At 39.7% G+C, this 26,366-nt stretch overlaps 1 protein-coding gene across 1 annotated transcript in view; it reads left to right on the top strand.

Annotated features, from left to right (window-relative positions):
* The window catches only part of LOC143731915 (uncharacterized), a 35,735-nt gene that overhangs the window by 7,651 nt on the left and 1,718 nt on the right, over positions 1-26,366 (top strand). The window contains exons 3-5 of the mRNA XM_077222520.1: positions 6,280-6,434; positions 12,307-12,420; positions 12,631-12,770. Of these exons, the coding sequence (XP_077078635.1) occupies positions 6,280-6,434; positions 12,307-12,420; positions 12,631-12,770 (409 nt within the window). The remainder of the gene's footprint in view (positions 1-6,279; positions 6,435-12,306; positions 12,421-12,630; positions 12,771-26,366) is intronic.

The raw sequence follows: 26,366 nt of genomic DNA on the forward strand, positions 1-26,366 counted from the left end.
GAGGTTCAGGCTTTATTAAGCTTAAATTCAGAGAATGAAATCCAGCAGGAACTGTAAAGTAGTGCGCAGTCTTATGTCACCGGTCTAATTTGCCTAATCTTCACGGTACTTTAGACCGCAGGGGAAACGCAGACAGCAACAGGTCTGTGGGAAAAAAGTTCCAGGGAAAAAAGTTTCTGGGACAAATTGTTTCTGTGGAAATGCGGCTTCTGATGAACATCTATGATGAGCCCTGCAGACTAAATTGAATGTCCTCTATCTACCCATAATGCACTTTAAAAAGTACAAGGTCTATAATGCAGTTTCACAGTCCATTTAATCTCATTTACCTTCCTAAGCATCCTAGCAGCACTTAAACACACACTCTCACACACAGACGACAGGAATTTACTCCGCTCATCTGCATAATGTTACGGCGCGGCTTTGACTGGCATCTTCTCTCTTGGCTCTGGGCTCTGTGTGACTCACACTGCTGGGCTTATTTGCGTCTTGTTAAGTGTTTTCACACATCAGGAACTTTCTTCTCTATTTCAATCTCATCAGAAGATCTGACGTCTCATTGGTTATTGCCTGCGGTCAGATTCGGCGGTGGGTTGTTGTTACTGCATTAGTGTGCGCTGAGACTCAACACTACGCCTGGATTCGATCTGCATTTTAAACGCCCTCCCGTAGGGCCATGCATCCCGTTGTATAGAGAAAACCTCTCACACGCGTTTGGCAGCATGCATTAGTGAGGCACAGAGCCGTCTCTCCGGTGGCCGCTCTTTTTAGATTGGAGATGTGTGTGTGTCTGCCATAACAAACGTCTAAATTTAACCCTCAACTGTGCAAAATGTTGCCTCTGGCTAACAATCCCATTTTCTTCCATTTGGAAGCATATAAGAGAGCAATAAAGTGTTTCACAAGGGATTACTTTGAATAAACAATGAAAAGGTCTTTCTTGGCGCTCATCTTTTTCTGTCATCAGGTCGAGGATGCACACTTTTGCTGCTCACAGAAGATGCACCCTTTCAAAAATATGATTCACATTTGTCAATGAGTGAACATTTGAAAATCGTCATAAAATATTTGCATGTTGTATCGCAGCTGAATGAATATGGATGCAGCAATAGGGAAAACTGCAGTTCATATCATACAGTGGGCTCCGAAAATATTGGCACCCTTTGTACTCAAAAACAAGAGAGAAATACACCAATAAAACCAACATGAACACCAGGGAACAGAAAGTTTATAATATTTTTTTTAAATTAATAATAATAAATATAAATATTTAATAAAAAAAGTTGGATTATATTATACATTTTTATATTTTATCCTGAATTTTTAGAAACCTGACCTGACCACATGCAAAAAAAAAAAAAGGAAAGGAAAAAGTTCTGGACAAAAAGTAGGAGATAAAAACTCACAATTACTTTTTTATATTTTTATAGTATTGCAGAAACAAGCTTCCATACCATACAGCAATGCCTCCAAAAAAAGATAAATTATGTAAGTTTTTATGTTGTTTTTTTTAGCATGTTGCTATGCAGTTTCCGCACAACAAAGGAATAGCAACAAAATAGTCTATTTAAATCCCCAAGGAAACACAGGAGATCGACAACTAAGAACTAAAGAAAACTCAGGGCTTAAATAAAGGGGAGTTAAATTGGAATAAAACCACATGTGTTGTGCAATGAAATTTAACGTGTTGGTATGCGGTTTTGGTTTAAATGACGAAATATGAGTGACAGTAATAGTGATGTTGGCTTTTGCAGGTTCAGACACAGTGTTTGTGGCTCAGATCAGCAGCCGAGAGCAGGTTATTTTAAGAGCTGGATGTCAGTCTCGTAAGACTCTTTTATCCTAGAGCTTAGAGCAGCAATCTGACCCGCTCTGATCCCACTGCGGTCTAAGGTATATCTTCCTCAATCAACCTAGTCCTCCGAGGAAAAGTCATTTACAGCTCCCTATCTGAGGATCAGAGAGTCTATTTGGACTGTGTTGGATCCAGGGAAAACTGTAGGGCCCATAAAACAGTGGAATAGGACCAATATGCTGTTTGAACAACACTTGCACAAAGCAAAAACTCTGCACAAGTGTAAATAAATGATATGGTAATTTCTCAGTTTATGTACATATGCGTGATGGAGACTAATGAAATTTATAAGCAATTTTATGCTTGAGAAACTGAAAAGGGATGCTGTATATTGTTCATATATGAATATGCTTATTGTGAAGATAAACACATGTAAAGGTGTAATCCACCCATTAACTTACCAACCAACCAATCTACTTTACCAGCCAGACAACCAACTACCTATCAATCATTCAGTTAGCCGGCCAACCAACCAATCAACCAATCAATCAATCATTAAGGGTATGTTTACACAACAACGATATGCTTAAAATGGAGAAGTTTTTCGTTTGAGTTTTCCTTGTACAGACGACACTATTGTCAAAATTATCCCCAGTCACACGGATCCGAGAAAATGAATAAAAACATTGTATTCTGCTGCCAGGCCACTAGACACCGATGAAACACTATAGATTGAACAGGTAATACGCATGTGCATGACATCATCATCTTCAGAGATTCAGGTTTTTGTTGTTTACACGGAGACCGTTTTCAAAAACTTGCACTTTGAACCCCGTTTTGTGGGGTTGTGGGGTTCCAAGTTTGTGTTTTCAGGCCCCCAAAACGCTGTTGTCGTGTAAACGAATGGCCAAAATGCATAAAAGTTTTACGTTTTCAGTTGAAAACGGTGTTGTGTAAACAGCCCCGCAGTCAGCTTAACAGCCTCACACAACTAGCTAGCTGAATCGCTGTGGTGCTCACACTACACAACAAGGTTTCTTGCCATCTGTCATCATCAAACAAGTTTGAAAATATTGTTGTGACTCTGGGTTTTGTCACAGACCTTAGAAATCTGTCTGCGACAGCAAAATCTAGCCAAAAGTCGTTTAGTGTGAGCTTGCCTTAAATCAATCAGTCACAGACTAACTACCTAAGCAACAAACCAGTCAGTCAGTCAACCAACCAATCCATCAGCCAGTCAACCCAACAACCTACCAATTAACCAACAAACTCATCAATAAAACAGTCCGTCAGTGTACTCCTCAACCTAACAATTGTTATATCAACCAACCAGTCAACCAAACAATCAATTAGTCAATAAGTGAGTCTACCAAACAACCTACCAACTGTTCTATCAACTATCCATCCATCCAACCAGCTACCCAATCAATTTACAGGGGAGTGTTTCCCGTACAACGCCGTAACTCGCTGTTTTACTATCATAGTACGATGCATCGTTGAAGAAATCAACTAGCTAGTCCCGACTGTTTGCTGAAACCATGTTGTCGCAAATTGGTTAGTTAATGATGTCATCCAGGAGTGGAGTAATACCTACTTTTAATGAATCTGTTTGAGATCAAATTAATGCTAGACGTTCGGACAAGGCATCTGAGGACTATTTCTCATTTTTCTAATTTCTCTCTTTGTCTGAGCATTATTCCCACTCATTTGCAGAGTCCGCTTCACACACACATGATTTGTTACAGGTTTTACGTTGGATGCCCTTTCTGTCACAATCACTGAGAGTGCTGGGACATTCACAATCACACTCACACTAGGACAATTTGGTATATCCAATCAACCTTTCCTGCATATCTTTAGACAGTGGGGGAAACACATGCAAACTCCACACAGAAAGGCCTCCGGGCTCAGCCGGGGCTCAGCCGGGGCTCGAACTGCGGACCTTCTTGCTGTGAGGCGACCGTGCTTCCCACTGAGCCACCGTGCCGCCCGCACTTTTCTCAGTTATTTTGCTTTATTTCCTGAATCTTGGCTTGTTATTACATACTAGAGCACGTTTGCACATGCGCACTCTTCAAAAACTTTTCTATCAACCAACCAGCCAGTCAATTATCCAGCCAATCAATATGTCAGTCTACCAATCAACATACAGTCGATTGTTCTATGTTCTATCAATGAACTAACCAGCCAGCCAATTAACCAATCAATCTAGTAGTCAGTAAGTCACCATTTAACCTACTGGCTGTTCATTCAACCAGCCAGCCAACCACCAACTAACCAACCCATCAATCCATCACATTTAGCTGTTTTAGAGTCAAATTACTGTAAAGAGAAAGGATGATGTAAATAATGGCTGATAACACTTTTCAGGTTCAATTTGTTAATATCAGCAGTTAATGCATTAGGTATCATAAACTAGAAATGACCAGCAATTGTATATTAACAATTTATGAATCTAAATTCTGAATAAGGTACTGCATTAAATAATGTTACCATATATAACAGTATTGTTAAGTGTTACCGAACTGCAGAACTATTTGCTACCTTATCTGCCTCAAAACAAACTGTTTTTCATCCATTTATATTCGACACTTTAGCAAAGCTCAGCAGGAATGTTTCAGTTAACTCTCCATATTGTGATACAAATACAAATGATTATTTTTGATCTCTCAGGTCATATTGTAAGGCTTGCGCAAGCATCCACAGACAGCAGCGTTTACAGATTTCAGTTCTGTGGATGCAACAGTGCATTTGAGTTCTTGCCGTTATTTTCCTGTTCATCTGAAATGGCCATGTTTTGATTTTTAACTGCTGAAATAGCAAAAGATTTCCTTCCACTCCATTAACCTCCATCCTGCTTCTGTGATCCCCATTCATTTCAGCGAAACCACTTTCCCCCTGTGTGCACACTCAATCTGAATTAATCGATCTGAATAACCTCAGGGAGAGAATCAATCATGTCCAACACATGAAGGACAAGTGAGCAGTTTCACATTTACACCACGTCCCAATATCCGTTCAATGAATTTGTCCCATTTAACACCTTCTGTCCTGCAATGATTTACACAGCAAATTTAGTCAACAACAAACAGATGCACTAATGATACAGCAAACAATTTCTGAAATAGATCAGAATGGTTCATGCCAATTAGATTTTTTTTATTTTTAAGCTCATAAAGAGAGATATCATCGCCATGTCTTTATGGCTCCTGCTGTTCTACAATTTATTGAACTGCTTTGCAATAAAATGAAAGCTGATATCTGTCCAAATGTACATGAACGAGCGTTGATAAAACGGCATACAGTGAAGCGTTTGATCGAGACGCATCTGCTGCTCGCTCTCTCCCTGTGAGCCGTCAGATACAGACTGAACTCTGGATAATGAAGCTTGTCTGAGAGATCAGCCTGTCACTTTACAACAAAATCTCATTAGTTTGAAGAGACCTCTCCGTGTGGCGTGTGATCCCATTTCCTCCTCCGAGAGAGGCAGAAAAGAGCATTAGCAGTTACGGAGCCATGGCCTAGCGGTTAGTTCAAGCCGTGATGCTCATGTGGGAATCTGAGGTTTGATTCCAGCCTGCTTTGTGTCCCAATTCCATTACCTCTTGTTTCTCTATACATACTGTATTCATCCTTATGACAGTTACAAAAGTTAGTCAAGAGTAATGAGTGATTTTTTTGTCTTTTGTTGTTTGATTAACATTAAAACGCAGACAGGATCACAGCGGGAATATTCGAGTGTAATCTTGGATTATGCAACAGACATTATACAGCTCAGTGCTTTCAACCAGTTAATTAATAAACCATCAATTTGTTATATCGGCCTATTTCGTGCTATAGCCAATATGCCAAGGGTTGTAAATTGATCAAAAATCGTCCGATACATCGGTGCATCTAGTACCAAGTCAAATATATTCTTAATTATGCTGGTTTAATATGGTTTAAGATGAAATCTGCTGTGTTTTATGTAGGTGCAGATTCCATCCGGCCCTGCTTATGTCTCAATTTCTGTCAAGTCTCGTTTCTTTCGCCCTATCCTACCCCGTTTTTTTAATTGCATGCTCCATCACGCTCTTGACACGAGCAGCAGATTTCTCTCATCTGCTGATATCTCTCTCCGGTCACAAACCGCTAGGCCTCAGGGCATAATGGGAAAACTCTCCGGTTTCATAGAAACTGCTAATCTTTAAATAAAAGCCTTGCTACTTTTTAGAAAGCTCTTTGTTGCCAAGTTTTTTCCAGAGACGTTCGCAGCATGCCGAGGATGTGACAGAGCGTGTGAAGCGGGAGACAGAGTGATCAGTAAAGTGGCGTACTGCTAATGTATGTGTCATGCAGAATCAGCTGTGATGTTCCTCAGTCGCAGACCTGGAGTAGGCCCTAGCTGCCAATAATAACCAGGCCTTGTGAAGCACAACTTAGAGCATCGTGGAAGAATATCGTACTATTTCTTTCAGTTTGACTGATCTGGTTTTCATTTTCAGGGTTTTCGATTATCAACATGTTCCGGTCTCTGTGACGTGTGACTTTGCTCCTTTCGGACGGCCGTGTTCCTCTCCCTCTCCATCTTCTGCAGACCTGCGGCAAAGCAGAGACAAACCTCAGAGCAAACACAAGTCCAGGAGCAGAGGAACCCAGCGTAAGAAGCACCGGCGTCTTTCAAATCTTAAAGAGGCCATATTATGCCCTCTCACAAAGTCTTGATGTTGTTTCAGGCTCTACTAGAACAAGTTTTCCTGCTTGAATGTTGATTATTTTCCTCATATTCTCCATTGTTGCGGCTCCTCTCTTCCCAGTCTGTCAGTAACGCTCTGTTTACTTCCTGTCTCTATGAAGCCCCTCCTTCTGAAAAGCACACTGTGCTCTGATTGGTCGACTGGATCAGTGTGTTGTGATTAGACGAGCGCTTCGAGCATGTTTGGGAAATGTCTCGCCCCTTACCATAACAACCAGTTTAACACACTACTAACTAACTCAACCAGGCCCCGCCCCTTTATTCTGCGTATGAATTATTAAAATGAGGAATATTGTGACGTGTTCGTTCCCGGAAGAAACTCAAGACTACAGAGTTCAGAAACACTGACACTCATATAGAGAAGAACTGGAGCTTTCAAGAACTTTTTCATGCTCAAACAACAACATTACACACTAAAGAAAGATGAACATAGAGAAAAGCAGAATAGGTCCTTTATGGCATTAAAATTAAAACAAAAATCTAAATTTGAAAGTGTTTAGTTTTGGGGGGGGGGGGGGGGACTTTGAAAAATACAACTACAACTAAATACAACTTACTATATTCAACTAATACTATATATTATAGTAAGTATGTATGCATATACATACACAACTGTAAGGGGTATACAGTTAAAGACCCAGAACCAGATATGAAGAATGAAGACCCAGAGTCAGAATTATAAAAAATTAAAGAAAATATTTACTGAAGATAGTTTGCAGTTTCATCAGCAGAAGTCAGCTTCAATACTCGCATAGGAGTTCGTAGGCCGCCCCGCTTACAGTTACAAAGATCACAGCAGTTATACGATTTCCAAGGTCTAAGCTACGTCATTGCTTACAGGATGAATGATTCTCATTGGCTATGAAATAGATAAACACAGTAATTTTCCACACATATACAGATAGACTGAAGCATATCTCCATCGATTATGCAGCTGAAGTTAGGCACGTCATGACCTTCCAGGTCGCAGATTTGGGTTCCTGGGCGCCAGCATGTCCAGAACAACAACTCAGTCAATCTCCAATAATGCCAGTGGTTCCTTAACCTGTAACCAAGAAGACTAACACACACACCGACACACAGCTTTTCCAAGGTTGGATTTGGCCAGGCTCTCACTATAAACAGGAGAGTCCTCTCAAAACATCAAGATAATGCGTTCTTTCTCTGAAGGATAGCTAAACTTTAGTCTAACTGGAAAGAAAGGCTTTAACGAAGAAATGGCCCCTTAAACTATTGGCTTCAATGACCCCTATATGTTTAAACACATTGAAGACCTTTCTCAAACACAAAACAAGTCCCTATTTCATTTCTGGAAGCTGGGTTAAATAAGCAAGCACTGCATTCAGATATCAAATACAGACATTAAAGAATACATGAAAAGAACATTTCAGTAATCACAATGTTAACTTATATAAATAAAGTAAAATCTCCAGAGAAGTCATTCAACTCATTTGATATTTAGAAGGAAAAATATTGATTAATACCTTAATTATAATCAATCATTACATATACATTGAAGCAGCAGTGGATTCTAATCCGACCCCCTTCACAATTAATCAATTGACTTTTCTCTTCAACGAAAAACGGCAGAAAATATTAATGACATAATCTCGCACTAAGGGGAATATGCACTTTTTGGTCCAGTAAAATACTCTCAAGAATAAGAATTTGACTAATAATAGCAAATAGCAAATCATGGTTTTGCTGCGCTACATAAACTAAACCCAATTGTTTTTTTTATGTTACGCATAAACTTGACAATCTAAAGATGACAATGCTATTTAAAGTTAGTTAAACTGTCAGTATGTTTATAGCAAGCTCCGCAATTTGAAGTTAACTCTATCGCCCCCTTCAGTACTGGAGTCTGTCACTGTAATCTGTGTCTCTGTCTCATGATAAATATCAGCATGTCTCTCGTCTCCATGTTTTCTACCCCAGGATGTATGTTGCATATATAAGTGTGTGTGTGTGTGTGTGTGTGTGTGTGTGTGTGTGTGTGTGTGTGTGTGTGTGTGTGTGTGTGTGTGTGTGTGTGTGTGCGTGCGTGCGTGCGTGCGTGTGTGTGTGTGTACGTGCATGCATGCTCCTCTGCTGTCGAAGTCCAGATGGTTTCTTCATTAAAATCCTCCCTTCGCTATAGGACTACTCCCTCCATAATCAAACCTAGCCTATCACCGAAAGCAATTATAGCAAATTAATAGTGCATAACCAATAAGAAGCGTTTATAGTGCTTTATTACAAGGCCTAATAGTTTTTACTGCCAGCAGATCACAGTAGAATGAGTTTGCCTTTGTATCTGGGAGGTCAAACCGCTTTTTAATGGCTGCTGCTGAGCTGGAATGGTTTTTTTATCCAGCTGGGATTGGAGGGGTGTTTGTGTAGTATTACCACACTGTGCAAAAGCCCAATCTAAGTTTCCATCATTAGAGACATTAGAAGAGTTGCTGATATCTAGGCTTGTGCAGAGAATGAATTAATCCCTGAAACATCTCCTTATTTGACTCTTGAAAGTCCAGCAGTTTCAATTTTGTTAAAAAAAAAAACGTTTAAAGCAAAATTAGGTTATTTTTGTCCTTAAACCCTCATTCTCCCCTATTTTTTTTCATCAGAGGGGTCCAAGACCCCAGGACTTTTGTTGAACTTAAACCACGAATACACACACACATTTTTTTTTTCATTAATTCTGAGAGTTTTGTGGTTGAAATTTAAAAAAGTAACAACGCGGGTCAATTTGACACCCATAGGAATGAATGGAATGCGAGGAATGCTTCAGTTCACATAGAAAAACCACATAGAATAATCAAAATTCAAACTAAAAATGCTAAAACTTTACCAAAAAATTATTTTATAATGTCTACATGTGTATCTAACTTAGAGATGCGCGGATGGGCTATTATTTCATCTGCAACTGCACCGAATTTAATTAAAATATAATTTTTCGTAAGGTCATCCGCCCGATCTGTAACCGCCAACAGCGCATCTCTAATCTGGATGCATACTGAAGTGAACTGGCTTTAGGACCCAGCGGAACAGCTCATTTGCTCCATATAGAGATATAAGGCCATCTAGTGGCAAGAGTCATGAAATATCATGTTATATTATTTTATTCCACAAGAGGTCGGCAAAGACACCCAATGTAAGATATTGTGAGTTGAATTACAGTTTTTCTGAATTGCTAAAGCATATTTCTTCAAATCATCACTCAATTTCTCAAAACCTTAAACACAAAACCAAATTTTCAAACCACATACACAGAACCTCTGACACTTCTGGCAAAATCAAACAATTGCCTAAAAAAAAACATTTTATCTGTGCTAAAAATCAAACAATGCTTTCAGACCATACACACAGAGAGTCAATATTATTAACACTACAGATCATTCATTAAACACTACATCAAAAAATGGATAACACAGAATCAATAGAATGCAGTTACAGAAAAAGACTATATTGTAACAAAGTAAACAAATTTTGCAATTACGTAAAAAAAGTATAGTAATGACAGCTTGCAGTTGTAAGATGCATACATACTGTAGCCCATGCACTGCAAGAATAGTATTGTACTGAATATTGAATAGTAGACCTATCGAATGTCTGTATAATCACCACTTGCATACTGTGAAAATAGTGACCCAACTGCAAAAGCCAAAAAGGTTACAGTAAAAAACTCTAAATGAAAAGCATGTTACAGTACATTCAGAAGAGTTGTGCAACATTCAAACTCAAGGTCATTCATCATGTCTTCATGCTGGTCCGGCCGGAGGAGTTTGTCCACATCTCAGACACTGTCATCTCTGCAGGAGAAGGGAAAACCCTAAAGCAGACCCGGCCTTGACAACACTACACACCCCTGCTCTTCCTCATCCTCCTCCTCTTTTCTGTTACACATCTCTTCCTTCTCTGCCTCTTATATTGTTTCCATGCAACATTTTGAGTAAAGTTCAAATGGGACTCTGAACTGACTTGTATTATGTACAGTTGGTTTGGTCACATCATTAGGAATGTGAACGATTTTGAGTCGTTGTGTGTAAACGATGACAACTGTGTTGCAGTTGTGTTTAACTTTCACCTGCCTGTGTTTAGCATTTGAAACAAAAGTGCAAAATGTGTTTTAGTGAGTGAGAATGTGCTTAGAGTTTTGCAAAAAGAGTTCATGAGATTTGCTAACAGTGTTTTAACTACCTGAACTTGTTTAATGTTTTACAGAAAGAGTTATGCATTCGACAAATTGGATTAGGCTATTGATAATTTGGTTCAGAGAATGGGCTTTAGTGTTTTAGCAATTCAGAAAAATTGTAAAAGGGTTATGCAACGAATTGTGAGCAATTTTGAATTTAAGTTGAAAGAATGTGAGGAATGTATTTATTATTTATTGATCAAATCTAGTAATTTAAAGGTAAATAAAAAAATTGCATTAAAAAATATTATCAAAATGAAATAAAATAAGCTTTCTGGACAAAAAAAAGTATAATTGTAGGGCTTTGGTTCATTTTGCCCCTTGAGGGAAAGATGTGTTACAAAGTGCGAGGGAAGGATCAGGGTTAAAATGGTGAAAACACTCAATTGTGGCCTAACCAATGATGTGTGTTTGGGGCGGGGCTACATGTTTGTCCAACCAATGACAGGCGGGGGGTGGGACAGGTTGACAGCAGGGAAACAACTAATTTTTGCAGTTTGTTTGTTTTTGCTACTAGCACAGATGTATATATGCATATATGTACTTATTTCAATGCATCAGTATCATATGCATGTATGTTTACATACATTTATTAAATATATGGGAAACAAATATGTATGTCACATATTTATACTTAATGTTGTACATATATGCGTGAAACCAATACTAGCCTATACTGTAATATATGCAGATATATGGTATCATATATGGATGAACTCTAATATTTTCTTCACATGTTTGGACACATAAATGTTCATATATGTTGCAGGCATATATTGTGTTCTCAGATAAGTCAAATATATATATAGATATATGTTATGCTATTTAAAATATAAGTATATATATGGCCATATGTTACATTTTTGTATGGGAAGGTTTGTGTAAGTTAGCATAATGGCTACATCTTAGCATCTTAATTTAAAGCTGCAGTATGTAATTTCTACTCCATAGTGGTGCCAGTATACTTGTTTGATTAGCCTGACATAGCAATATTGGTGTAATTGTTTTTTACCCCAATGCCTTTAGTTTGGAGCGGGACCATCTGTCAGACCGATAGCTTTATTCACACCATGTCCTAATTACCACACATACTACATGCAAACCCAGAAGTTCTACATGGTGCTGTTGATGTCCTTGGACCAAAATGCCAATTAAACAAAACCACAATACAACAAATACCAGTCATTAATACATTACCATGCAAATACATTATTGATAAAATGTTAAAGTTTATTTAGCAGGACATTCGACATAATTAATCCAACTCTTTAATAGCTACATTAAACTGTATTGTATGTCCTTTGCTTATTTTTAGATTGAAATTGCATCATTAAGGATTAACAACATTCAGAAAATTCCAAGTTGTAATTACGAGTTCGAAGAGAACATGAGCCTTTTTTACAAGTCAGAATGTCATATTTACAGTAATTCCGACATGGTGTTAACATCCCTAATGACTTTATATATATGACTTTTTTACATTACCTAACCCACACTTCAACTTTAATGTAAGTACCTCTTATTTTTCAGCTGCTGCTGATTGTCACTGTATATGCTGAACTCAACAGATGCGCTGACCCTGTCCTTCTCTCTCCGCAGTAAGAATGGAGGAGCTGATGTGCATTAAGAAGGAACTGACCATGATTAAATCACAGATAGATGAGCTGCTGGACAGTCTGGAGCAGATGGACCCTCAAAACCAAGAGCTGTGCGGTAAAACACTCATTCTTTCATCATCAGAGCGAAATGAACCAGGCCAGAGACTAGCTCATATTTGTGATGTTATGTCTCACAGTTTGGGCAAGTGGGATGTCCAAAGAGACGCTGCCTTGTCTCTGTCCTTCATCTTCTGTTTGATGCCATTTAGCGCTCTTGTGTGTGTGTGTGTGTGTGTGTGTGTGTGTGTGTGTGTGTGTGTCTCAGGAGACGGTGTGGCGTTCTCTCCGCTCCACGGCTCTGTGAGCAGTGCGGACGACTCATCTGGTAGCTCTCCTCCCTCGAGGACCGACAGAGAGACACACAGTCCACAGACAGCAGACAACAGTGATGAAGACAGACAGCATGTAAAACACACACACACACACACACACACATGTTGTGTTTTCATGTTTTATAAGGACTTTCCATAGACATAATGATTTTTCTAGAAATTACCGTAACAGATTGTTTAGGCTTTACAACAGATCTAGGATAAAGTTATTGTCCAGCTAAAGATAGTCTTGATTGACGACACGACACCATTCTAACAGAAAAACCCCTAACACACTCCGGCCGCCCATCCACATAAAACAGTGCCTGATCTCTCGAGAATACACTCCCTGAAATAGGTTCGAAGGTGAAAATGATTATCTGTTTTCTCTGCACAAACCTCAAAAACGCACACCCGCGAAAACACAGACGGCGCGCACATGCGCATCACTTGTTCAGTCGATAGGTATGCGTGTTTGAACATATATGTGCGCAGACGTGTAGTCCTTCTTCACAAATCAACCCTCTACAAACTACTTGTCTGGGCTTAAAAATGTATAATACATAAATTTTTGTTATGTCTGTGTAGCCACGCGGACCGTAATTATCCCGACAACGTTTTATCAGTACAGAGGTAAAGGGAAGGAGGCCTTCACAGGGGAGAGACTAGTTGACACTTCAGGACTGCGTTGTTGTCGTGTCCAGGCGCAGGTCCTTCATCAGATCTGGATACGGCTTGGATCCGGCGGACTGCGGTAAATCTCGGGATGAACAGAGAGACTAATATTAGCGTAGACGCCATCCTTCTTATGATGTACCAAGTACATCAGGATTTATGGGAAGTGTTCCCGGTCCCGGCTAATCTAAACTATGCAGCCTAACATTGAATTATAGAAGTCTATAATGTGTTATGTGTGTGCTAAGCCAAAGAGATGTGTTTTTAGTCTAGATTTGAACTGACAGACTGTGTCTGCTTCCCGGACAATGTTAGGAAGACTGTTCCAAAGTTTTGGTGCTAAATAGGAAAAGGATCTACCGCCAGCAGTCGATTTAGATATTGTAGGTATTACCAACTTGCCAGAATTTTGAGATTGCAATAGACGTGAAGGACTATAAGGCGTTAAGAGCTCGCTCAAGTACTGGGGAGCTAAACCATTTAGAGCTTTGTGTTGACAGAACCGGGCTAATATGGTCATACTTCATGGTTCTGGTAAGAAATCTAGCGGCTGCGTTTTAGACCAGCTGTAGTTTGTTTATTAAGCGTGCAGGGCAACCACCCATAATAGGATTACAATAATCTAGCCTTGATGAACTAATTGTTCTGCATTTTTCTTTGAGAGCATATGACGTAATTTAAATATAATTTTAAGATGGAATAATGCGGTTTTACAGATACTAGACACGTGACTTTCAAATGAAAGATTGGTATCAAAGAGCACACACACACACACACACACCCAGGTTCCTAACCGACAACAAGGACTTGACAGAGCAGCCATCAAGTGTTAGACAGTATTCTAGGTTATTACGAGGAAGTTTTTTGTCCAATAATTAGAATCTCTGTTTTTTCAGAATTAAGTAGTAGGAAATTACTAGTCATCCAGTTTTTTATATCTGCTGTGCATTCCCTTAATTTTGTGAATTGGTCAATTTCATCAGAAATATAGAGCTGAGTATCAACAGCATAAAAGTGAAAACTAATGCCATGCTTCCTAATGATATTTCCAAAGGGTAGCATGTACAGAGTGAACAGCAACGGTCCTAGTACTGAGCCTTGTGGTACGCCATACTGAACTTTTGATGGATAAGACATCTCTTAATTTACTGCTACAAACTGATGACGGTCAGATAAGTATGATTTAAACCATGCTCGTGCAATTCCACTAATGCCAACATAATTTTCGAGTCTTTTTAAAAGAATGTTGTCAAATGTCAAATGCAGCACTAAGATCAAGTAACACTAATAGAGAGCTACAACCACGATCGGATGATAAGAGCAAATCATTTGTGGCTCTAATGAGAGCTGTTTCTAAATCCTGATTGAAAATCCTCGCAGATACCATTTCTTTCTAAAAAGGAACATAGTTGTGAAGATACTGCCTTTTCTAGTATCTTTGACATTAAAGGTAGATTGGAGATCGGCCTTTAATTGACTAATTCTGTAGGATCAAGTTGCGTTTTTTTAATAAGCGGTTCAATCATAGCCAGCTTAAAAGTTTTTGGTACGTATCCTAATGACGAAGATGAATGAATGATATTAAGAAGAGGATCTATGACCTCTGGAAGCTCTAAGTCGGTATAGGGTCTAACATACATGTTAGATGTTTAGATGATTTAACGAGTTTAGAAAATTCTTCCTCTCCTATAGCAATGAATGAATCGAATTTTTCATCAGTGAGACTACAATGCACTGCCTGATGCAATACTGTAGTAGACGGTTGCATAGTTATAATTTTCTCCCTGATATTATCAATCTTGTAAGTAAAGAAATTCATAATGTCATTACTGCTGTACTGCTTGGAAACGTCTGGAGTTGAAGCTTTACTTTTCTTTAGTTTAGCCACTGTTTCAAATAAATACCTAGGGTTTTGTTTATTTTCTTCTAATAGGGTTGAAAACTAAGCAGATCTAGCAGTTTTAGGGCCTCTCTGTATGCAATAGTGCTCTCTTTCCATGAAATGCGAAATGCCTCTAGTTTAGTTTTCTTCCAGTTGCGCTCCATTTTTCTGGCTGTTCTCTTAAGGGCCCGGTGTGCTCGTTGTACCATGGCGTTGGACTATTTTCTTTAATCTTCTTTAAGCGCAAAGGAGCAACTGTGTCTAAAGTGCTGGAAAAGAGAGAGTTAAAAGTTCACTAGATATTGTTACATTAAGCACCAACACTTCAAAAAATATATATTTGAAACTAGACTTATTAGTAATTCTGAAAATACTACTATAAATTACAGCAACACCTCTCCCTTTGCCTTTCAGACAAGGTTCATGTTTATAACTGTAATATGGGGGGGTGGATTCATTAAAAGTAATGTAATTGTTTGGTTTTAGCCAGGTGACTGTCAAACATAGCACATCTAGGTTATAGTCTGTAATCATATAATTAACAATAAGTGCTTTTGTAGTAAGAGATCGAATATTCAGCAACCCGAGCTTTATCATTTGTTCATTTGTATTATATCTATTTTTTATTTGTTGAACCTCAATTAAATTTTTACCCTTAGATGGGTTTGGAAGTTTTTTGTATTTCCTAATTCGGGGAACAGACACAGTCTCTATATGATGATATCTAGGTGAAAGAGTCTGGGATGGGATTTATCTGACCTTGGTGACGTGAGACACTTAGCAGATGGTCGGTTTAGCCAGTTTGTCTGCTTCCTGACCTGAACCCCAGTTCATGTTTGAGATCTAAGACTATGTGCCATATTTCTAGAGAGAAGAGCAGCACCATCCCAAGAGGGATGAATATAATATAATATAATACCAAAGCAGTATCTAAAGCCCTTGCACTCAATTAACCTCAATTAAAGTTTGGATGCGTGTCTCTAGTTCTGAAATCTTCTCCGTCAGCCTGACTATCTCCCTGCATTTATCACATGTAAATCCTGTGCTGACAGAGAAGGCTATGCTATACGTTACATGAAGTGCAAGTGACAATAAGAGAAGATGATGACATGACTCACCGTGTTTGTTGACTGATTCTTGCTCACCACAGTTGTTGATGGACTTATAAAAGGTGCAAGCGAAATAAATAAATAAATAAAGAGCACACGGATAACAGGCTAGCGAATTACCAGCAACAATTTAGATTGAAGCTAGCGTTGTCAGGTTAATATGTGATGTTATATTAGTAGTATAACATCTTAGTTATATTTAGTAGTATAAACAACAGGGAATGATAGTAAATATTGATTCAAAACAGAAAGATATACGAAGCTTACAGACGCAAACCAACTCAACAGCAGCAGCAGCAGCAGGCAGATTCTCCCCTTACACTAACCCTACCCCTAAACCTTCCCATCACACAAAACTTTCTGCATTTTTATATTTTCAAAAAAACACAATTTATTATGTTTATTAATACATTTCCCTTATGAGGGCCAGCCAGCGGTCCTCACAATGTAGGTAATATCAGGTTTTACTATCCTTGTGGGGACATTTGGTCCTCACAACTATACAGTGGGGGAAATAATTATTTGATTCCTTGCTGATTTTGTAAGTTCGCCCACTTACAAAGAAATGAAGGGTCATTTTTATGGTGAGGTTTATTTTAACGGATAGAGACAGAATAATCCAGAAAAATACATTATATAAATGTTGCAAATTGATTAGCATTTGATCGAGTGAAATAAGTATTTGATCCCCTACTAACCAGCAAAAATTCTGCCTCCCACAGATTGGTTATATCAGAGCCCGTCTAACGGAGAGCCTTGGCACTTCCTATTACCCCCATTGTATATAATCTTGGTTGCAGTTCCATTAGAATTCCACTGGAGGTGATCGCGGGCGAGTGCAGAATGAATGGGAGTCTATGGAGCTAGACAGCTAAATGTATCCCTTTCTCCTGCTTGTCGTTGAATCAACGTAGATTTTATTGTTGATTCCGCAAGTTCAATATAGATTATAGTCCAAAAGTCGAATGAACGAGTACTTATGTCCTTTCGATTTCTTACAGGTTAGGTCGTTGTTGGCCGGAACACGCTAGCATTCTGCTATTATGTGACGTCATCACATTTTTGAATGGATTTTTAGGACAGATAAGTGAACTTAAAAATGCAATTTTCAGCTGAGTATATTATCTTAGCCCCCCCCCTTTTGAATGCAACTTTCAAATTACTTGACAAAAAATTACATCCTGAGAAAAGTGGATTTCTGGGGGTGAAACCCCATAGACTCCCATTCATTCTGCACTCGCCTGCGAGCGCTCCCGCATGGACAGAGACGTGTTACTGCAGCCAGTCCAGAAACCGGAAGTAACCAGACAGTGCCAATTCTCTTCTATTGGACATTCTCTGGTTATATGCCCATGTGGAACACAGATTAGTCCTGTGACTTTAAGAAAGTATTCCTAATGTCAGCTCATTATGTGTATAAAAGACACCTGTCCACAGAATCTGTATCTTCCATTCCAACCTCTCTACCACCATGGGCAAGACCAAAGAGCTGTCAAATGTCAGGGACCAGATTGTAGACCTGCACAAGGCTGAAATGGGCTACAAGACCATCAGCAAGAAGCTTGGTGAGAAGGAGACTTTTGTTGGTGTGATTATTCAGAAATGGAAGAAATACAAAATGAAAAATCAATTGCCCTCGTCCTGTAGCTCCATGAAAGATCTTGCCTCATGAGGAAGGTGAGGGATCAGCCTAGAACTACACGGGAGGAGCTTCTTAATGATCTCAAGTAGGGGTGTCACGATTCTCCAAATCCTCGATTCGATTACATTTTCGATTCTAAGGTCACGGTTCGATTCGATTCTTGATTTTTACATTTATTTTTTTAAGCACAGGTTGCTGTTGCTCCTAAAAAGCTGACATCAGTTAATCGCAATCTCACACATCTCTGTTATTATCAATGAAGCTGACTGCACAATGAATCTTTCATAATATATAGCCTACACTTTGTTTGTTATAATTAGAGGATTTGCCAGCTTACAGAATTCAGCACTGAACAAAAAGTCCGTTTTGAGCAGTGAGGAGAGTCTATCTTAAATGCTTCTGATTGGCTATTGCGTTCAAGAAATCAACACATATGTCTGTGATTGGCTAAATCGCTCAACGCTGCAAACATGTTATAAATAGAATCTCTGGCCTGTACATCGTTTCTATTTTGTTTTAGTTGTTCTTGTTGCTTTTCTGCAACAGATAAATACAAATTTATTAGTTTTTATATGTTTTATTCATAGATATTTCTAGTTTGCGGGAGTCCGCGAATCATTTTTTTCTCCCGCACACACAGAGTGAGTGCATTACCGCCCGCGCTCGCACTCGGCCATCAAATCTAGTCCCGCGCCGCACTCTATTGCGTTGGGAGTGCACGTCTATAGATCAAGAGCCTGGCCCGAGGATAGTGACGGGAAATATCGGCCCGGATCGGGCCAAGTTCGGACTCGGGCACAGAATCTAAGTCGGAGGAATCACAGCCTTTCAACACGTGTGTTCATTGCCTCTGTCACGCGACAAATGAACAAAAGACTCGGAATGTCAAGTAATTATTAATGTTCCCTGTAAATTATTTTTGACTGCATTATAATGATTTCTTAATTCAGAATATGATCAAGATTGCGTAGGTGGATGTGTTCGGGGAATTTGCCTGTTAAAAGTTTTAAAGCCCCTGAAATGACTAGAAAAAAGATTAGTTAATTTTGATGTCCGAGACTGAACAATAGAGTCAGTAGAACGATCCGAACTTTCCATCACGGGCGCGACATGGGGGCGTGGAAGCATCGACGATTCCATTTTTTATTTCGATTTTTGAGATTGTGAATTAATTTCGATCGATTTCGATTTAAAATCGAAATCGTGACACCATTAATCTCAAGGCAGTTGGGACCACAGTCACCAAGCAAACCATTGGTAACACACTATGCCGCAATGGATTGAAATCCTGCAGCGCCCGCAAGGTCCCCCTGCTCAAGAAGGCACATGTTCAAGCCCATCTGAAGGTTGCCAATAAACATCTAATGATTCAGAGAAGGCTTGGGAGAAAGTGCTGTGGTCAGATGAGACCAAAATTTAGCTCTTTGGCATCAACTCAACTCGAGAAAAGCTGACTATGACCCCAAAAACACCATCCCTACAGTCAAGCACAGAGGTGGAAACATTATGCTCTGGAGCTGTTTCTCTGCAAAGGGTACAGGACGGCTTTACTGTATTGAGGGGCTGATGGACGGGGCCATGTACTGTAAAATCTTGGATGAGAACCTCCTTCCCTCAGCCAGAACACTGAAGATGGGTCGTGGATGGGTCTTCCAGCATGAGAATGACCAAAAACATATCGCCAAGACAACACAGGATATTCTGTCTCTATCTGTTAAAATAAACCTACCATAAAAATTATAGACCCTTCATTTCTTTGTAAGTGGGCGAACTTACAAAATCAGCAGGGGATCAAATAATTATTTCCCCCACTATAACTAAACATGCCCACTCACACACACACACACACACACACACACACACACACACACACACACACACACACACACACACACACACGCACGCACACACACACACACAATCCTGATGCTCAATTCTGACTCAAATACAGAGGAACAATGTGATTAAATAAATTTTACCCGTAAATTAAAACTGCATTTCCCTTTCGAATGGGAACTCATACAGCGTGACCGGTGTCTGAAATGCGTGTCTAAATGCGACAATTGTATTGGTTCGCAACAGCCTATAACGTCACTACCAGTACAAGAGTACAAAAGGGCACCTGAGGAACACGTCATCCTCTTCTTGTCTTTAGGCTCTTTGTCTGTATGCACGTATCAGACAGAAACGCCACGGGTAAAACGTGTTTGACTCCTCCAGCAAGCTGGATATGCTCACTTGAAAGAGACTGGTAAGAAGCTTTGTGCTTCTTTTTTCTCTCCTGAGGGATAGTAGTCATCGCTTGCACAAGCGCATACAGCTCTTGAGGGAGAGAAAGGCACTCTTAGCGATGCATTCATGGCAGCAGACTCTGTTCTTACTTGTTTTCTAATTAGAGCGATAAGAGTCTAGTGTTGAACGGAGCGTGTTCGGCTCTCGAGGGAGTTAAATGTCTCCTATGTAATGCGGTCGCGGTGAGAAGCTCCACCCATATCAGCGTTTGTACGAGCACATTTAGCCCTGGAAAGAGTTGAAAAAATTCTCGTAGCGATGCATTCATGACAGTAGACTCTGTTCTTGCTTGTGTCTCGTTACAGAGATCAGAATCTAGCGTTTGAACGGAGGGTGCAGCTCTGGAGGGAGTTATGCTGTGTGGTGCGATCGCTATGCTTGACTTTCTCTTTAGTGAGAGGTGAGCATCTGCACCCTGTGGTCTGGGTCCCGGAGCTGGCATAGCATCAAGGCGGGATCGATCGGGGGTCTGTAGGTTGAGTGTGGGAGGAGTCTGATGGGAAGTCCTTTCTTTTTTGGACTCTTCCTGCTAGCTCTGATTAAGTCAATATGCTGTGTACTCCATAGGGCTGGACTACCGATGGATTTGGCAAAGATAATATCTGCCTTCGGATGGTTCGGCTCAGGTCTTTAAAATGAGCATATGATTTCTTATCCAGAGTTGAAGAGTTTTTCTATCTTCTTCTGGTGGCATTTCTCCTCTGAGTTATTTAGCATGAAGTTGTATGGCTCTTGCTGAGCCTCCTTAATGTTATGGTATTGAAGTTATGGTTTTTGTCAGGTTGGCCCACTGGGGGCCTCCCTGACAAAGCATTATAAAACTACCCCGATTAAGTTAAGTTGAATGGCTTTTGCTAAACCTCCTTGACAATCTCATTTAGTCAAGTGTTGGTTGTACTCCCGTCAGAGGGTCTTCATACTGAGTACCCCACTCCCTAAGAGCTTTATTATCAGGTGAATGGCTTTCTAAGAAAAAAAAGTGCCTTCACCAGCATGATCATAGTTAAGCGTTAGTTTTCATTACTCCCCTCATACGCAGGGTCTTTATACTGAGTCCTCGCTCCCTAAGAGGTCTGTTCTTTGTAAAATAAAGTGAGTGGCTTTCTGAGGGCCTCTTTAGGGGCTTATGCACCGGGTAGTTCTAGGAGTTTAGTTCTAGGAACTAGCTACCAGGGTGGTTCCCAGAGAACTAATGGTTCCCTTAGGAACATTTTCCTGGTTGCATTCGCACCGCCAGTAGGAACTCTGAAGTGACGTAAGCCGCATTGTAGCGACTTTTATTTTTGACGGCGCTGAGAACGTCTGAGCCTGAGCTCACAGCGCTCGCATTTTCAGTGTTCAATACTTTATGATCTGTCTAACAGTCCTGTCTAATACGTTATTAGATAGAATTGGTATACATAGAAAGTAGACCGTGTATATGAAAAGTTATTAGCGTATGCCTTGTGGTTGATGTCCAGTGTTGCTAGCTGAGCATAAATACACAATCATGTTTCGTTTGGTCCCCTCAAAATTGCTTTTCTTTTTCCCCTCAGTGTAAAGATTAAGAGGCACATCTATCAATGTTTTCCATGTGTGTAAAGTTAGTTTCTGGAGTAAATATATGGGCTATAGTCTGCGTTTACAGTTTACTGTAGTGTACTAATCAGCTTATACTAACATAGCGGATAGTTCCTTTGGTGCTGGTTTAGACCCTTCTCTGTAGTAGGAGCTAAATTAGTTCCTCCAAAAGGATTTTCTAGAACTAAAATCGTTCCTAGTTCCTGTGGTGCGAACACGCCAAAATCCGGGTACTTCCACCAATAGTTCCAGGACTAAGAAAAGGTTCCTCCGGTGCGAAAGCCCCTCTTAATAAGTTATTTTGATTGAGCATTTCTTTTAAAGGGTCATCATGCTGACACCTTCGCTCTCTAGTGCTCCGTATGGTTAGGCATTGGAATTAACAAGGTTACCTCTAATTTTTGTGAGTCGTTTTGCAGCTCATTAGATCTCCTTCACTTGTGCCTCCATGACTGCGGTTGATCCTGCTTGGGTTCTCTCCTCTGAGCTCTGCTGTTTCGAGTGGCAAGGCTTTCTGTGAGCCTCCTCAATAAAATGTTTTTAGGATATGGAGTTATTAGAGGAGGATCTCGTTCTGGAGAGTCATTCTATGAGGTTTTCACTCTTCTACTACTAATATGATGTTTCAAGTGGAACGGCTTTCAGTAAGACCTAATAGGATGGCTTCCTTAGAGTAGTGTCGTCAAGCCTCTTTTCATTCTAGAGAATGATCAGGATGAGGCCTCCACTATCTAGAGCTCTTTCTTAAAACTAGCATTGGCTACTTTTTGAAAAGCAGAGCCAATAGGCTCTCGGTCTTTTCGAAGTTAGGCTTTCGGTCATCCATTGAGAGTCGTTTGTTTGAAGTCTCTACTTCCTTGAGCTAACCACTGGGATAGTGAATTCGAACGGCCTGGCTTTCCTTGCGAAAGGCTTCAGCTCTCCTAATGTGGGCAACAACAAGTGAAATAGCTCTCTGTGAGCCTCCTCGTTAAGCAGCCCTAGTATGAGGAAGTATTACCTTCCTTCATTTAGAGAGTCTTCCTGCCGAAGTCTGCAATCCCTGAGCTCTGTCTGGATAGCTATGTCCAGTGGTATGATTCTCCGGGACCCTTGGCAGGATGTCCCTAGTATAATACGTAGTTAGGCCTCCTCTTGTTCTAGAGAGTCAAGTTTGGTATGCAGAGTGCATTGCTCTCTCAGATCAGTTAATCTTTATTCATTTCCCGAAGGCAATTTGGTTGCAGCATACAAGCATGTCATACAAGAAAATGCATACACACAATACAAGGGAAGAAAAAAAACACAATTTCCTTTCTAAAAAGTACCTTCCCATAATTACCTTAAAGCTGCAGTCCGTAACTTTTTTGGGTTAAAAATTATCCCCCCCCCCCCCCCCCCCCGTTATTTTACTTCCCTGGTTTACAATCCTCTCAAGACAATTTTTGTTTTTCACATTTAGAGAATTAAACCTGCACAACAGTGAAAAAGATAACAGTGACTCAACATAGGATCTGTAGGACATACACATCAATGTTTTATCCACGTTAAATAACCTTATTTTCCGCAAGCAATACAAACTTTGCTGCCCCTTTTACACAAAGCTTCAGTATTTGGAGAAAAAGACAATTTGTTATCGAAGACAGTACACGGATACTTGTACTGTTCAACACTCTCAATACCCACTCCATTAGAGCCCATATAACCTGATTGTCTTGTGATGGGCTTTCAGCCTCCTGGACAAATTGTTTTTTTAGCCAAGCCTGTGTGGCACTCACCTCATTTAGAGGGTTGTTGCTGAGTGCTTTGCCCTACAGTATTCAACGGTGGGCCTGCTGGCGCCTCTTTTAACAACATATTTATTTCAAGTCGAGAGACTTTCTATAGGCCTCCTTGTCAGTTTTCCTCTTGTTCTCGAGGGTCATCATGTAGAGTATTCCACTCCCCCAGAGCTACTTCAGTGTAGAGACCTCCCGCAGTATTCTGTCCCACTCCCACAAAAAATATGTTACCCTCTCCCGCTCTCGCCCGCAACATTCATGTTTTGTCCCGCTCCTGCCCCCGCCCGCAAAAGCCTGCATAGAAGTATAAATAGATTTTTTTCTGTAGGTCCATACTTGCAAGTTAGCCTACGTGTTGCCACAGCCTACACATCAGCATAAATGCTTCAGATTAATTATTTGTTATTACATTTACATTTAATCATTTAGCAGACGCTTTTATCCAAAGCGACTTACAACTGAGGAGAACAATAGAAGAGCGCAACAGTATACAAGTGCTGTAACAAGTCTCAGTTAGTCTTGTACAGGTAAAACATTACAGGTTTTTTTGTTTGTTTTATGTCAGAAAAACAAATAGAATAGAATAGGCAAGTGCTAGTAATTGTGCTTATTAAAGCATCAACATTGACAAACCACTTTTAATTTAACATAAAAGCAAGCATAGGCTACTGTGTGCATGGTTTGGCATGGCAGAATGCGCACAAAGTGTGCTCCCTTAATAATTTCTAAAAAGCTGACATCTCAGTTCATCTCGATCTCACAAATCTCTATTATTATCAATGAAGCTGGGTGCACAATGAATCGTTCATAATGTCTACACTTTGTTTGTTATAATCAGAGGATTTGCCCGCATGCAGAATTTAGCACTGAACAAAAACTCAGTTTTGAGCAGTGAGTGGATTCTATCTTAAATGCATTTGATTGGCCGTTGCGTTCAAGAAATCACCACATATGTCTGCGATTGGCTACAGTGCACAATGCTGCAAAAACATGTTATCAATAGAAATTGCCTGTACATTTTTTTTTTTGTTCTTGTTGCTTATGTGCAACAAATGAATAACAATTTATTTGATTTTAGATGTTTTATTTATAGATATTTCATTTTGCGGGAGTCCCGCGAATCGTTTTATTGTCCCGCAACCTGCACACACACAAGCACCTTACCGCCCGCACTCAGCCATCAAATCTAGTCCCGCGCCGCACTCTGTTGTGTTGGGTCCCGCAGGATTGCAGGTCTCTAACTTCACAACGCTCTGCAAGGCCTGGAGAACACGTTTATGGGCTGAGCAGTGTGACTCCCCTCGCTTGGAGGGTCGATACTCGCTTGGAAGAATGTCTCTGGAATCCGGTGTGAAATGGTTACTGCCTGTTGCAATACCTTCTCATTGGAGGCCTCTGTGATTCAGCTGTTTGGTAACACTTCATTTTAAGGGTCCAGAATTATGCATTATTTAAGCATAAATAAACTAGTAATTAATGATTAATTTGTTCACAATTATGCATTAGTTAAGCATGAACACACTTGTAATTAATGATTAACTTAACATATATTTAGGACATATTAGCTATTGAAGGATCCACATTCATGCGATAAATAAGCTAGTAAATAATTATTAACTTAATGTACAGTAAACTCGTTTTAGCCATTATTTACAACTTAGCAAACTATATATTATGTTTCTGTAGTAATGTACTTAGTTATATTTCAGTGATTCCCCATCTATAAAGTTAACTGAACAATTTGAAGCTAGTAACTGTTAAATTAATGCTGGTTTACTGTTATAAATTGCTAAACTAGTGTAGAGCCGTCTAACTCGATCCAATGGCGGTATTCGAATTAGCGGTGAAGGTCTTTGCGTATTACTGTCTTTTCTCGCGGCAAAGTATTTTTGGTTAAATTCAATAAATTTTTTCATATGTATATACTCGTTATTTCATCTGACTCCATAAATGAAAAGGCTTTAATGATATCTGTGCATCATTAAATGTGAGCGAATGTTTTACTATTCTTTTAAACTCTTGAATGAAAATAATGTCAAAGTCAATTAGAATAATCAAATGTCACAATTTAATATGTCAGGTAAATGTATCATTACAATTTCATAATCAATTCAAAGATAATCAATGCAAAACATCAAATGCTCTAGAACAAAGAGGAAAAAGTTTACCCGACAAGAAATGCGTGAGGCTGAGAGTCTCGCAACTCTCAGCCTCACGGGCCGATCTCAGATACAGAAAAGGCCCGAGCTCTCGCTGCATTACATACCCAGACCTCATTTCAAATCTAAACATCATCCACAGTGGTAAGTCACCATTTGCTAGCAGTGGAAAATTACCATTCAGTCAAATGGTCAGAAGGTGTTAACTCAAAGACACACCCTCCATTGTGGAAGATGTTTCTAAACTTCCTAAGATATTTATTACCTTTTGGTTTACTTCTTAGGGAATGAGATATTTGTACCAGTCGCACCGAGACATTTCAAATAATACCAAACATGTATAAAACTCGATGATAATCATTCACATTAAACCATTTAGATTCTTGTGTGAGTTTGGGAGATCTCTGCCAGGATGAAGAATGGGGGAGAGAAATGTAGATTAGGATGAGGGAGGTGAGACCTTCGTCTCAATAGTGCATGAGGGGGAGTTCAAATGTTAATTTCCTTTGTTTTCTCAGAGAGTGGCCCTCTCTTAAACTCCTTCCAGTTTTTCCAGTCTTACACTAGTGTAATAAAGACAATTTGATCTAAATAAGCCAATAATTATGGCT

The sequence above is a fragment of the Siphateles boraxobius genome, unplaced genomic scaffold (assembly GCF_051911475.1).
Source record: "Siphateles boraxobius isolate OS27281-9 unplaced genomic scaffold, OSU_SipBor_1 88, whole genome shotgun sequence".
Lineage (NCBI taxonomy): Eukaryota > Metazoa > Chordata > Actinopteri > Cypriniformes > Leuciscidae > Siphateles > Siphateles boraxobius.